Source organism: Ursus maritimus, unplaced genomic scaffold, assembly GCF_017311325.1.
Source record: "Ursus maritimus isolate PB19 unplaced genomic scaffold, ASM1731132v1 scaffold_19, whole genome shotgun sequence".
Taxonomy (NCBI): Eukaryota; Metazoa; Chordata; class Mammalia; order Carnivora; family Ursidae; genus Ursus; species Ursus maritimus.
The window spans coordinates 34,401,259-34,416,570 of NW_024424341.1; the positions used below are offsets into that span (position 1 = coordinate 34,401,259).

At 44.9% G+C, this 15,312-nt stretch overlaps 1 protein-coding gene across 1 annotated transcript in view; it reads left to right on the forward strand.

Annotated features, from left to right (window-relative positions):
* HSD17B2 (hydroxysteroid 17-beta dehydrogenase 2) overlaps nucleotides 1-15,312 on the forward strand; it is a 77,260-nt gene that overhangs the window by 45,621 nt on the left and 16,327 nt on the right. The window contains exon 3 of the mRNA XM_008689781.2: nucleotides 3,887-4,072. Within this exon, the coding sequence (XP_008688003.1) occupies nucleotides 3,887-4,072 (186 nt within the window). The remainder of the gene's footprint in view (nucleotides 1-3,886; nucleotides 4,073-15,312) is intronic.

Consider the following 15,312-nt stretch of genomic DNA (forward strand, 5'->3'; position numbering starts at 1 on the left):
ACCCTTAATTTGCAATACCTAATGGTCTACTCAGTAAATTCTGATTGGTTTCCAGAATAGAATGTGCTAAATGTGCCACATCATTGCACATCCAGCTTCCCCTTACCCAAATTTCCCTCTTGTCTCTATTCTGTTTTTCTAAGACTCTTGCCTTTCTCCAACTGCAGACTCTACTCCCATAGGAGACCTGGCTCAAACACTACATCTCTTGCGTGACCTTCCTGGTGATCCAGGTTACGTCATTCCCTTCCTCTTCTGGACACTCACTTGTTTGGCCCTGCATACACCTGTATTACTGCATTATTATAAATATCTGTCTATCTCCCATTCCTCACCACTAGGTTCCTTGAGAACCAGATCCATGTTTCCATTAGGATTCTTTCAGATGCCAGTGACAGGACCCAATTCGAAATTGCTCACGCATAAAGGAATGTATATGCTTAATTGAAAAGACCAGTTGGCTTCAGGCATGTCTGGATCCTTAAGCAAGGTCATCAGGGTTCAGTCTCTGTTTCTTAGCTCTGCTTTCTCCCTTGTTGGCTTCATGCTCGTCTCTCTTATGAATGTGACTTCATGGTGTCTTACTCAAGTTGGTGTTTGATACAGGCCCCTCTAGTGAGGCCCAGAGGGGCAGCATTGACCATATTCCATATTGAATGATAAAGCAATGGGTTCTAGATATGGAAATACCATGCCAGCGTCCAGGGATGAAGGGGTCTGGTGAGTATAATTTCCAGGGAGTGAGTCCACACTGTCTCGTGGCCAGAATTCTGGAGAGCAATCCTCTTGTGAGACAGAACTGCCAATACACCGTCTACCTGCTTTCCTTGAGAGTCTCTTAACCTCAGCCTCTCAAGCCAAAGAGAAAGGGAAGCTGGGAAACAAGTTGAAAATCACTGAGAAGGATGTTTCCTGAAGAACCCTCTGGGACCTGTTGATGAATGACAAAATCTGGCCCTGCCCTGCGTTTCTATGCAGCATATTATTATATAAGTATTAACCCATTTTTAATAATTAATATTATTTTTAAACTTAATAAGCCCAGCAGGTATGATGAGCTTATGGGCCAGCTTAAAATTCTATGGCAGGGGTTGGCAAACTATGGATCTGGTTGATTATTATTATTTTAACATTTTATTTAGAAAGAACTGTAGATTCACAGGGAGTTGCTAATAAATGTACAGAGAGTTTCTTTGCATGCTTTGCCAAGTCTCCCTCAATGTTAACATCTTGCATAACTAGGGTACAATACCAAAACCAGGAAACTGGCATTGGTATAATCCACGGAGCTCACTTAGATTTTGCCAGCTATATATACAAGTGTGTGTGTGTGTGTGTGTGTATAGCTTTGTGCAAAAGCACCACAATCAAAACACAGAACTGTTCCATCCCCACCAAGCTCTCTCATGTTACATTTTTATTTTCATTTATATTATTATTATTATTTTTTCTTTTGAGAGAGAGAGTGCCAGCAGGTGGTGAGGACTGGGGAAGGGGGGCAAAGGGGGAGGGAGAGAGAGAGAGTCCTAAGCAGACTCCACGCCCTGGGGAAGCCTGACATGGGGCTCGATCTCATGACCCTGAGATCTCCACCTGCGCTGAAATCCGGAGTGGTACGCTCAACCGACTGAGCCACCCAGGCGCCCCAGTTTTTACATTTTTAAATGGTTAAAACAATCAGAAGAGGAATATTATTTTAACAAGTAAAAATTAAATGGAATTCAAATGTCAGTGTCCATAAATCAAGTTTTCTTGGAGCCCTGCTCCCATTTTCATTCATTTACAGATGAAGTCTGTGGCTGTTCCTCCACTAGAATGGCAGAGTTGAAACAGCAGTGCCTGCAACTAAAATACTCACTATCTGGCCTTCCCTAGAAAAAGTTTGCTCACCCCCATTCTAGGGCATCCTCAAGCCGCTGCCTGCTTGTTGCCTGTCAAAGGTGTGCATCAGGCTGAGCGAATTAAAACCATCACCTGGAGGGGCTAGTGCAGGCGTCCTCTGCTCCCACCACCATCCTCCTAATAGCTGTTGAGCTCTTACTACGAGGTTGGCATTCTCTCACTTCATGCTCCCAGTCATTACTGTGTGTAAATGTCAGACCTCCAGCTCAGGTGCGTGAGAAATGTAATTTTATTTTCTACACCTCAACTTTGTTTCTATTTTGAGCCATCTTTCTGCCATGTGGCAAAAACCATTCCAGTGTGAGCTTCACCTCATTCCCCCAGGGCAGTATCTAAATTCCTGGGGATGAGACATTTCACCACAGATTATCAATGCCTCCTGCTGCCCCTGCGAAGATGTCCAATGCTCTGTCCAGTCCCTGTGCAATTTGGCTGCCACCTACCTCCTTGATGCCATCAAAGGCTGGACCTCCTGCCATTTGTGTCTCTGTTAGCACTGAGGCTCGTTCGGCTTCGGTACATACCACAGGCTCTCCCACCAGAGCGGTCATGTTCTGTCACAGATGCTGAGACTCAACAACAATTTCTGATCACCAGTTTCTGATTCAACAGGTCTGAAGCGGGGTTCTAGAACTTGCATCTTTTTTTGAGAAAGAGAGAGAAAGAAAGAGAGAGAGTGCACACATGCAAGAGGGAGGGGGAGGGGAGAGGGAGAGGGAGAGAGAGAATCTTAAGCAGGCTCCACACCCAGCACAGAACCCAAAGCAGGGCTCCATCTCAGGACCCTGAGCTCATAACCTGAGCCGAAACCAAGAGTCAGATGCTTCACTGACTGAGCTGCCCAGGCACCCCTGGAATTTGCATTTCTAAGTTCCCATTTGATCCTGCTGGTTCTGGACCACATCTTGAGAATCATTATTCTAAACCATGCTGAGGCTCAGGGAACTCAGAGAATCTGCTTCAGGTCTGCCTAACTAAACATACCCCAGATTTTGTCACCTCTGTCGGGTAAAGAGGACCCAGGTCACTCACCTTTGCTACAGGTCCTGCCCCCTGAAAAAGATCTGGAGTTCTTGTATTACCTCTTTCCCCGCCTGTTAGGGCCATGGTTCCCAAGCTTGCTTCTGCATTGGAATCACCTGGGAAATTTTAAATTCCATGTCAAGGTCCCTTCTCTCCCCTACCCCAGGATTTCTGATCTAATTGGCTGGGATGTGGCTGGGCACTGGGGGGTGGGGGTGGGTGTTAAAAAGCCCCCAGGTGGTTCTAATGAGCAGTCAAGGTGAAAACCACTACTTGGGGACAGAGGTTCTCCAAGTGCGGTCCAGACCTGTGGCATCAACATCACCTGGGAACCTGGTAGAAATGTAGATTCTCAGGCCCTATCCCAAACACCCTAAATAAGATTCTCTGAAGGTGGGGCCCAGCAATCCGTTTGCACAAGCCTTCCTGGTGATTCCGATGCAATCAACAGGAGTAGGCTGGTTGGGGAAGGGACTAGGGCTCAGGGACTCTGCAATCTTAGTTCTTGGCACCTCTCTAGTTTTCCTGTTTCCCTGGATTAGGTGATCTTTTCTAGCCTAGGAATAAGGCTTGTATATCATCCTGCGTGGTCCTAAAGATATTAGACTGTCTCTACACAGTCCTTTGAGGGAGAAACATGATATAGGCTCTTATTAACCTCCCCCTTGCTGTGTCATCTGGTCCCAGAGAGCGCATATATCTAGCTGTACCTAGGAAAGTGCTTTAAGGAAGAGAAAATACCTCCCAAAACCCATCGCTTAATATTTCAAATTTACTCCCCACACAACCCCCCGGAGTAGGTAGTTTTAGGTATTCAAGGCGATTAGGGTCCAAGAGTTTGAGTAATCTGCCTAGATCCTAAATCTCAAAGGGGCCCTTTAGACTCCAGAGCTTCAAGTGTTAAAAATCCTCCTGCTCTTCAGCATCACTGGACATCAAAGCCGTTCCTTTCTGTCCTCAGGACTGTGGGCTGTGGTCAACAACGCTGGGATCATTGGCTTACCAGCCGACGGGGAGCTCATTCCCATGACTGAGTACAAAAAATGCATGGCTGTGAACTTCTTCGGGGCTGTGGAGGTCACGAAGGCATTTTTGCCTCTTCTTAGGAAATCCAAGGGCAGGCTGGTGAACATCAGCAGCATGGCAGGTGAGTTGGCCTTTTCCCACAAGGTTGCGCGATGCCTGTTGTGCAAGACGTGGCTGGTCGCATTCTTTGTGGGCCAAACAAGAAAGCAGGACACACTCCTGCAGGGCTGGGTCAAGATTAGTCAAATCGTATGTTTACCGTTGATCTTAATACAATAAAACCTTGCCTTTCAAATCCTTTCATGTACAAACTATTACCTCTTAACTCATCTATCCATTACTGGGGCTTTAGGGTTCTACATATCTTCATAGGACATAAACGTCATAGATTTGGACAGGAAATCCCACATAGAGTTACCAGTAATCTGTTTTCAACCCTCTTTGAACTGGGTGCACTGTTGTTTCCTGTGAGATGAGTAGGCAAGTGTCTCCGCTGTTGGCACTGACAGAGCTCCCAGTCTCAGTTGGCTGCCCACGAGAGCTTTCCCCAAGATCCTTCCCGTCATTTTGCAATCTCAAGACAGTTGAGTCGGGTGTGACATTTGATGACTCATCTTTTTCCATTTCAAAGAACAGTCAACAACTTAGTCCAGGGTTTAACAACCTCCTTTCCATAAGCAATGCCCATGTATGCCATATCACATCCTTTCTTCTAGGACAGGTTTTATTTTCCAGCTGGGGTTCCTCAGATCCTGACTTGGCTTTGGGAATGTCCATGGAGCTGTCTTTCAGGCTGCTGCACGGGTGAAAGGGAAGCCAAGGGGGTGGGGCTTGGACTCCAGGATCCTGCCTTTGAATAGAACACCGCTCTTTTCTGTTTGATCAGTTGGGTCCAAAGAATATTTTCTTTTTTTAATGAGGCATCCAATAGTTATTTCATTTTGTTTCACTGTTTTTTGAGGGGATGTTCTTTGTATTAACTAGGCAATTATCATTGTCCACCATATTTCCTTTCCTGGCTTTCACTCAGCAACTTCCTTGAACTTAGCTGCTATGTGAGTGTGTGTGTGTGTGTGTGTGTGTGTGTGTGTGTGTTACTAAGTTGTTGGTCGGCCTGAGGAGGAAGGAAGTGAGGAAGGAAGAAAAAGAGGGAGGGAAGAGGAGAAAGAGGGTGGGGAGAGAGAAGTCTAAGGTGGTAAAGAGCAATGAGTATTATATTTTAAATTGTATGAGGAAGTATTCCATATCCTAAAGTATTTCCAATTTCTTGCTACCTGTGGAAGCAAACAAATCCTGGGAAAACACATCTGCAATATTTCACCCTTATCTTTCTCCAGAACACCACCTTCAAATTTTTACATCTGTGGAAACCTCACCTTTCTCAGTGCCCTGGCACAGCCTGGTACTTCTGAACAAGTCTCCCATGTTCCTTGCCTCACTCATTCAACAAATATTTACTGAAATAACTGATCATTGCCTGCTTTTTGACACATTGACAAGAAAGTTTTTCTCTCTCTCTCTTTTTAAGATTTTATTTATTTATTTGACAGAGAGAGAGAGCACAAGCAGGAGAGCTGCAGGGGGAGAGAGAGAAGTGGGCTCCCTGCTGAGCAGGGAGCATCATGCAGATCTTGGTCCCAGGACCCCAGGATCATGACCTGAGCCGAAGGCAGACACTTAACCAACTGAGCCACCCAGGTGCCCCAGTGTTTCTCTTTTCTCTCTTTGTTCTCAACTTGGAGCAGCTCATTCAGGAGATTTTACTTTAGTTATCACCTAATGTGCACACTACTTGCTATGGGCCTGGTGTCTGGTGTATAGGAAGCTCAATGAATAAATGAAGATATGCAAGTGTGAGAATAAATGAAACATGGATGAATGAATGAAAGAGTGAAGAATTTACAGTGCAGAGGATGCCCATTCATACATCTTCAACTTGGCTTCTAAAGCTCTTTTTTTTTTTTTTTAAGATTTTATCTATGTATTCAGAGAGGGAGAGAGAGTGTGCTTGCATGTGTGAGTGGGGGAGGGGCAGAGGAGAGAGAGTGGGAGAATCCCAAGCAGACTCCCGCTGAGCACAAAGCCCCATGCAGGGCTTGAACTTAGGACCCAAGATCATGACCTGAGCAGAAATCAAGAGTCGGACACTCAACCGACTGAGTCACCCAGGCACCACTTTAATGAAATTTTTAAAAAGATTTATTTATTTATTTGAGAGAGAGAGAGAGCACGAGAATGTGAACAGGGGGAGGGGCAGAGGAAGAAGAAGAAAGAGAATCCCAAGAAGATTCCATGCTGAGTGCAAGGCCAGATGTGGGGCTTGATCCCACAACCCAAGATCATGACCTGAGCTGAAATCAAGAGTCTGACACTCAACCGACTGAGCCACTCAAGGTGCCCTTCTAAAGCTTTTTCTAAGCCATGACTCAGTACTCTCTTCTCATATATTTCCACCGGAGGGAAATTTGACTGTTCAAATAAATCACATACTTTCACTCTTATTCTCACCACGGATGTGCAAATTCTTTACATCCAGCCTTACTATTTCCATTCTGTCATCTTATCATCATCACCAAGTCTACATGTCGGAAACCAAAGTTGTTATCAGCAAGTCTAAGCTTGCGCCCCTTCTTTCAGTTCTTCCCCTTGTCTGTTGAATTTCAGAGCTTTGAGCTTTCATGGATTTGTTTCTCCCTCTGCCTTTCCCTCCTTTTTCCCACCCCGTCAGTCACCGAGATGTACAGAGTCTTCCTTTATTATATTCAGTTTTAAATCCTTTTGTCCCAAAGAAATTCCAGAAATAAGTTCATTTGTAGGACTCAGAAACCACCTAAGGTATTTTATAAAGTTGTTAAAGCAGTAGCAAGAAATCAGAACAGATGGGAAGCATATGTACCTGATAAAGCAGGTGTTTGTGAAAAGATCAGAGCAAAACTCTTAAATGATGCTTATAGGTTCCTTCCGTGATGAGGAGCAGAGAAGTTCAGCAGAAAACAAAATAAGGGAATCCGTAGCACTTGGCTGACAAGAATTTTGCAAAACAATGGAAAAGATTTTGAGCAGGGTGATGCGGAGCTGGAATGTAACACAGGAAAGTGAAAGCATGTATGAAAGCCAATATATAACCAACCACATTGAAGTTAGCAGCCAATTTAATGCCAACTTGATGCATCTCTTGGCAGAATTAATAATATAATAGCAATTATGGAAAACATGCTTATCTGGGAATTCATCCCTGGTATTTTTCTCATTTTGAAATAGGGGTCATGGAGAAAGAGAGACAGGTAATCAGTCACTGGTAAGAGTTCTCTAAAGGAGCTTACGGTAGCCCTGACCCATCAGGTTGTCTTGAGCCTGACCCTACCACCCTCTGCATGACAAGAATTTCAGTGGGATAGGATTTATCACTGAAGTTTGCATCGGCCAGGAGGAGCTGAGTTGGGATTGATCATTCTGTTCCAGTTATCCATTGCTACATACCAAATAATCCCAAATCAAGTGTCTCAGGCTGGTGTGAGTAGGTAGGTAACTGGTTTGGTAGACAGTATAGTGGTTCCTCAAATCCATGCACATCCTAATTCCTGGAACCTGAAACATGTGACCTTACCTGGCAAAGGAGGCTTTGCTGGTATGATTGAGATAAGGAGCTGGAAACAGCAAGATTATCCTGCATTATCTAGATGGTTCCAATACAAGAGTCTTTATAAGAGGGAGGCAGGAGGGCCAGAGTCAAAGAGAGATTGGAAGATGGGGGAAGGGACCCGGAGCCAAGGAATGCAGGCCCCTTACAGAAGCAGAAAAAGGTCAGGGGAACTGATTTTCCTTTGGTGACTCCAGAAGGAATGCAGCCCTGCTGACACCTTGATTTTAGCCCAGTGAAACCTCTGACCTTCAGAACTGTAAGATAATACATTTTTATTGTTTAAGCCATTAAGTTTGTGGTAATTTGCCATAACAGCAGTAGGAAAGTAATACCTCCGGGCCTATCCCAGTTTCTTTCAAGGTGGATGGCGTTATATCTACCCACCCCCATCGCCTTCCGCACACTAGTGGGGGTGAGGAGATGGTGGTGGAGGGGGAGACTGTAGGGCTGGCCTTCCTTTCTAATACCCAGCACTGGCTCTCCTATCAGAGCTCACTCTATGCCCAGCCTTCCAGGCACTTCTGGAGGATATCTTTTGGCAGTTTGAACTCCCAGACAGACATCCTTCCAAGTTAGGCATCAATTCTTTTTTTTTTTTTATTTCAACTTTATTTGGCCAATGTGTTCAATTCCAATATTGCAGTAGAAATGCCTGAAGAACTGTCAACATTTGATTCAGCTTAGGCAACAAGGCGCCAATTCCTGCGGCAGTGATAAGGACATGCTTTGCAATCCTCATTTGGCTCTTTCTCTATGTCAAATGATTTCTGTTGAATAACTTACCACATGTACCTAATTTCCTATTCCAAACATTTTACTTTCTTGAAACCTTAACCCACTCACGCAAACCAGGGTGCCGTGGACAGCATTTTCTCCTTACCCTTCAAGTCGTGTGGAATCAACACTTCACACTTCATTGCATTCCCCCAAAGGCAAAGCCAACATCAGATTGGCTCAGATCTTTAGCATAGATTTTATTAAAGATTTTGTGCACCTGTCAGAACGGCTAAAATTAACAGCATAAGAAACAATAGGTGTCGGCGAGGATGCGGAGAAAGGGGAAACCTCTTGTATTGCTGGTGGGAATGCAAACTGGCGCAGCCACTGTGGGAAACAGTTTGGAGGTTGCTCAGAAAGTTAAAAATAAACTACGCTACGCCCCAGCAATCGCACCACTAGATATTTACCCAGAGGCTACAAAAATACAGGTTCGAAGGTGTACATGCATCCTGATGTTTATAGCTGCATTATCAGCAATAGCCAAACTATGAAAAGAGCCCAGATGCCCATCAGCAGATGAATGGATAAAGAAGATGTGGTATATATAGATGATGGAATATTACTCAGCCATCAAAAAATGAAACCTTGTCATTTGCAACGATATGGTTGGAGCTAGAGTGTATTATGCTAAATGAAATGACTCAGCCAGAGAAAGACAAATAGATTTCACTCATATGTGGAATTTAAGAAACAAAACATGAATATACGGGGCAGAGGGAAGGAGAAACAGAAACAAGCCATAACAGACTCTTAACAATAGAGAACAAACTGAGGGTTGTTGGAGGGAGGTGGGGGGTGGGGGAATGGGCTAGACAGCTGATGGGTATTAAGGAGGGTACTTGTGATGAGTGCCGGGTGTTGTATGTAAATGAAGAATCACTGAATTCTATTCCAGAAACCAAGACTGCACTGTATGTTAACTAACTAAAATTTAAATTAAAAGATTTTGTGCAAAGATCGAAGAAATGGTTATATCCTATACCACAAAACTCATTTTATTTATTTATTTTTCCCTCCCTTCCTTATTTACTTATTTTTGGTGCGAAAAGGTGATTTTATTAAAGCACAGGGACAGGACCTGTGGGCAGAAAGAGCTACTGCTCTGCAAAACTCATTTTAATGAAAGCCCTTGTAGATGCTTCTTTTCTCCTCCCCAAGATCTTCAGCTGCTAGCCACCTGTCCTCTGGTTGAGTAGTGTCCCCCTCACCATCGCTGGCTTCACAGTCTTTCCTCATTCATCTTTTGAAGGTTCATCCGTCTTGTAGCATGTATCAGAATTCCATTCCTTTTTAAAGCTGAGTAATTTCCCGCTGTATGCACAGACCACATTTTGTTTATCCATTCATCAGTGGATGGACATCGGGTCGTTCGTGAGTAATGTTGCAATGAGCATTCACGTCCAAGTGTTTGTGGCCACACGGAAAATTCTATGTAAGAGTCAGCTATTACTATCACTTTCTGTGACCTTGGTTGTCAGGTTAAGCTCTTTGCACTTTGATTTTTTTCTCTTCTCAAAAAGAGTTAATGAGGATAATAACTGAACCTACCTCACAGGATAGTCGGGACCATTAGATTACATCAACATTACATTAACTAATGTTAAAATACTCAGAGCAGTGTCTGGCATGTAGTGGATATCTAGTAAATATTAATAATTGTTATGAAGCATTCCTTATGCTTCAAGCATTTGTTGGGTACTATCAGACACATGATCCCAATAACCCTGCATAGTATTAGTATTCCCATTTTGCAGCTGTGAAAAGTGAGGTTCAGAAGACTTATGTGACTGGCCCTCCAGCTAGAACTGGAATTTGAGCTTCGGCTTCACGTTCTAACTCACGAAGCCACAGCCTCCCCTGCTGACTTGGCTGGTTCAGGTGTCATGTCAACCACAAGGCCAAGAGTCTCAAGGGATCTTCCCAAAGGTCTCACCTCCACCATCTTGCTCTTCCTACTAGCCCCACCGCTGGATGCGCACTCCAGCCTCAGCCCCATTCCCAGGGGGGAATGAGGTCAAACAGCCTACATCTAAATCCACTCCTATGGTGGGGAAGTTCCAGGATCTGGGCAGGGAAGAAACCTAGCTTCTTTAAAATTCTTTTCTAGGAGATACACAGAAGGGTCAACCACATTATAAATACACCCTTCCCTCCCCTATCCCGCATCCCTGAAGAAAGGAAGAAGAAACAGAAAGAGTGAGAGAGACACCATGTAGCTATGCAGGTAGAATCAGATTTCAAAACGAAGAGGAAGCCAGCCACCCAGCATGGAGACAAACTGCCCAGGTTCTGGTACTGTCTTTACCACTGACAACTGAGAGACCCAGACCAAGGTCCTGAGCCCCTGGGTGGAAGTGTCCTCTTAGGACAATGGGCATGAGACCTGCTGCTTCTGAGGGCCACGGCGAGACCACATGCAATGCCACACGCATAAGCAGGAGCCCCACACCTGGCAGATGGCAGCCTTCAAGGGCCTCTCCGGGGAGGGGCTGGCTGTATGTGTGCCTGTGGCTTGCTATCCCGCCACGTACTGGCACCACCACCCCTGACGGTGACACTGAGTTACCTTCCATCCTGCTGCTCCCTGTCACACACTAGCTAGCCCCCGGGCAGGTAACTCCCAACAGGTCACTGTGTCTACCTCAGACCACACCTGCTCCGGGAGAATCTTAACCCTGTCAGCCTTTTCATCATCGCTCTCACAGACACGGAAGAGCCCTTTAACCCAAGCCCTGCAAGGCAGTGGGATAAATCTTTAACCAAGTTGGAGGAACTGGGAGGTGGCTCTGATTGATTGTACAAAGGGCAGTTGTTTGAGAGGTCTAAAAGCCTTTTATGGCCAGTTTTCCTGTTCAATTGCAGAGTAAACAGTTGCAAGCTGTGCTCCAATAAGACCGGTTGAAAACAAACATTATAAAACAACTCCGGCCTCAGGGATTTGGAGCCAGTTGTGGTTTGAATTCTGCTCTTCTATCCGTAGCCGGGTGATCGCGCCAGGTCACCCCACTTCTCTGCGAGTCCGTTTTCTCATCTGCCTGCGATTGGCTGATGCGGCCCCCGAGTGTAGGGCGGCATTTCTCAACCTGAGTAGTGCTGGTATCTGGGTAGAGGCGAAGTCTTTCTACGTGGGGCTGTCTGATGCACTCTAGGATGTTCCACGGTGACTGTGTTCTCCACCCCGTAGATGCAAGGAGCGCCCACCCCCAGTGATGACGAATCTTCAGATGTTGCCGCATGTCCCCTGGGGGCAGGGATATGTGTGTGCATGCGCAAAATGGCCCCTGGTCTTGGCTGGAGATTTAAATGCATTGTGGGTTCTGAGTGCTTAGAAAGTCCCTTAGTAAGAGAGACAGCTTTGCTGAGAGACGGTAATATTTGCCTAGCCCCACGGAGCTATTTAAAATGCGTTAAAATTACTTTACCCCAAAAGTAAGTGCCCCTAGAAATTCTTACAAGTCTATAAATTATAGGAATCCCACAGTTCAGCCTTGAAAGAGGTCCTACTTTGTCCAGGGAAGTTGACTATGGGATCAATCCTGAACTTCTTGCCAAGCTGGCCGCCTTAAGAAAATCATCTGGCAAGTCATTTAGCCAGTCCCCCAGCGGCTCATTGACGTGACAGGAGGCCAAAGCTGAGATTTGCTTCCCTAAAACGCTCACAAAATAACCAGGGCTAGTGTAGGGCAAGGGGAGGAGGCAGAACCAGATTGAGTGAACTTCTCCACACTGAGTTGAATTAGATGCTCTAATGGGTGCAGGAGGCAGATATTAATTCCTTTTCTAGATTAAGCACCCTAGCCTGGGGTCATCCAGACCCTGAGCAATAGAGTTAGTGGTGGAAACTGGGTTTGGCTGTTTTACTCCAAGTTCTATGTTCTTCTCACTTTTCCAGACTGTCCAACAAGAATATACTAGACAAATGGGGCATTAAAAACACAGACCCTAACTCTAACATATTTAAATGAGGATTAGGAAGTGTTAACAATTTAGGGATGTCTCCTTCACCAGCCTTCTCAAACACCAAGGTACGCGGTGATCCCCTGGGGATCTTATTAAAATGCAGAATTTGAGTAGATTTAATTGGTCTAAGATTCTGCATTTTTTTTTTTTTTTTTTTTAAGATTTTATTTATTTATTTGACAGAGATAGAGATAGCCAGCAAGAGAGGGAACACAAGCAGGGGGAGTGGGAGAGGAAGAAGCAGGCTCATAGTGGAGGAGCCTGATGTGGGGCTTGATCCCAGAACGCCGGGATCACGCCCTGAGCCAAAGGCAGACGCTTTAACGACTGAGCCACCCAGGCGCCCCCCTGCATTTCTAAGACTAGTTTCTGAGTGGACGCTACTGGCCCCTGGACAACTTTTTCAAATTCTAGATGCATTAGAATCAGCAGGAGGATTACTTAAAAACAACTGCAGGAAATCAAAACTACAGTGAGAGAGCATTTCATATCCACTAGGATGGCTTCAAAGCAAAACAAAACAAAAACCAGGAAACAACACTTGATGGCAAGGGTGTGCAGACATTGGAACACTCGTGAGTTGCTGGTGGGAGGATAAAATGACCCAGCCTCTATGGAAGCACTTGGCGATTCCTTAACAACTTAAACATGGAATTACCATATGACCCAGCAATTTGACTCCTACATATACTCAAGAGAACAGAAAACAGGTGTTCAAACAAAAACTTGTACACGGATGTTTATAGCACTCATTATTCATAATAGTGAGAGGTAGAAACCACCCAAATGTTCAGCAACTAAAGAAATGGTAAGCGAAACGTCATCTATCCATACAATGGGATATTATTAATCCATGAAAATGAATGAAGCACTGATATATGGTACAGAATGGATGAACCTTGAAAAGATTATAGTGACAGAAACCAGGCACAAAACACCACACGTGGATGATCCTAGTTATATGAAATGTCTAAAAGAGGCAGATCCAGAGAGATGGAGAGCATATTAGCATTTGTCAGGGGCGGGAGGAGAGAGAATGAGAAGGGGCTGCTTAATGGCTATGGTTCTCTCCCTTCCTTCCTTCCTTCCTTCCTTCCTTCCTTCCTTCCTTCCTTTCTTTTTCTTTCTCTCTCTCTCTCACAAGATTGTTTATTTGAGAGAGAGCGCGCGAGCAGGTGAGTATGGCAGGAAGGGGCAGAGGGAGAGGGAGAGAGAAACTTAAGGAGATTTAGTGCTGAGTGCGAAGGCTGACGCAGGCCTTGATGTGGGCCTGTCCCAGGGCTCGATCTCACAACCCTGAGATCAGAACCCTGAGATCACAACCTGAGCTGAAACCAAGAGCTGGATGCTTAACCAACTGTGCCCCTGATGGTTATAGGGTTTTCTTTTGAGGCAATGAGAATAAGCTACGTAACAGCAGTGACGGTTGCATGGTATTGCGAATGTACTAAATGCCACGGAACTGTATACCTCAAAAAGGTTAAGTGGTGAAATTTTATGTTATATGTATTTTACCACAATAAGAAAAAAAAAATTATGCCCACCACCAGATTTCTGATTCATAGCTCTGGAGTGGGACCTGAGGATTTGCCCTTCTAACAGCTTCTGGGCTGCTCCTGGCTCCCAACCACACTTTGAGCAACAAGGTCCCAGACTTTGACTTTGATATTCAAATAGTTTGTCACATCCCCAGGGACTGTCAGATTACAAGGAACAACCAAATACTATGAGTCTCAAATTTCTGCTAACCATGCCTGAAGGAGATTAGTAAACCTGCCTCTCTTGGGGCCATGTGCTTGGTCTGTATTTTCAGCTTGGAAAAGCTCAATAAAAGAATGGACCTTGTTACTTGAGTTGACTCCAGAAGATGTTAGAGGTGGGAGAAACTGGCTGGGAGCCCTCATTACATTTTCCTAAAACAAGGTCATCTGAGTTCTGGCTTGGGAAGGTATTAGAGAATGAGACAACTGTTGTGGGCATGGGACTTTGGGACCACCCCTTGTTAAAGAACAAAAATGCAACTGAGCAAATTTCTAAGACCTACTTGGCCTTATTAACTGATTCATGAATCAGGCAGCCCCCCATCTCGCAAGTAAAGGGGAGCTCTGAGGAGTTGTACAGAACGGAAGGTTTTTATAGGAAGGAAGGTGGGGCGTGGGATTATTAGCAAAAGAAAGGATTGTTTCAGATAAATTCACTTTTTCTTAGGGGTAAGAGTAGAGGGTCTTATCAAGACTTCATCTTCCTTTGGGGGTAGTGGTGGGGAAATGGAGAGGGCCCACATGACAGATTACCTCATTGGTGTTGACCAGAAAACTCCTGACTGACCCAGTTAAGACTACATTTCTGGAGGATGTTCACACTGTAATTAGGTTAGCTATCAAGCCTTCCTTTGGTGATGTGGCTTAGCATAAGTGACTCCATTTTGGGCCTATGGTTTTTCTTTTTGCCACCCTATAAACATGTCCTATGCCCAGTTCCACTGTGGAGTCCCATAATTCAACTCAATTCTGACAATATGTACCTGGAGATGACATCAGATCCTACAGGTTAAGGGCTCAGTCTTACAAGACGTCCCTCCACCCCCACTTCAGATTCCAGTTTGTCATCTGTGCTTCTGGACCCACCAGCTGTAGAATGGAGGTTTCACTGACCTTCTCCTTGGGTTCGATTAATTTGTTAGAGCTTCTCATAGAAGTCAGGAAACCTGCTTACTTACTGGATTACCAGTTTATTACATAGAATATTAAAGGATACAAATCACCAGCCAGACGAAGAGATACTGAAGACAAGGCATAGGGAAAGGCCAGGGAGCTTCCATGCTCTCAGAATCTACATGTTCACCAGCCTGGAAGCTCTCCAACTGTCCTCCTTTTAGGTGTTTATGGAGGCTTCACTACACAGGTGCTATTAATTAAATCTTTTGGCCAGTGGTGATTGATCTCAATCTCCAGCCCCTCTCCCCTCCCAGGGCCTGG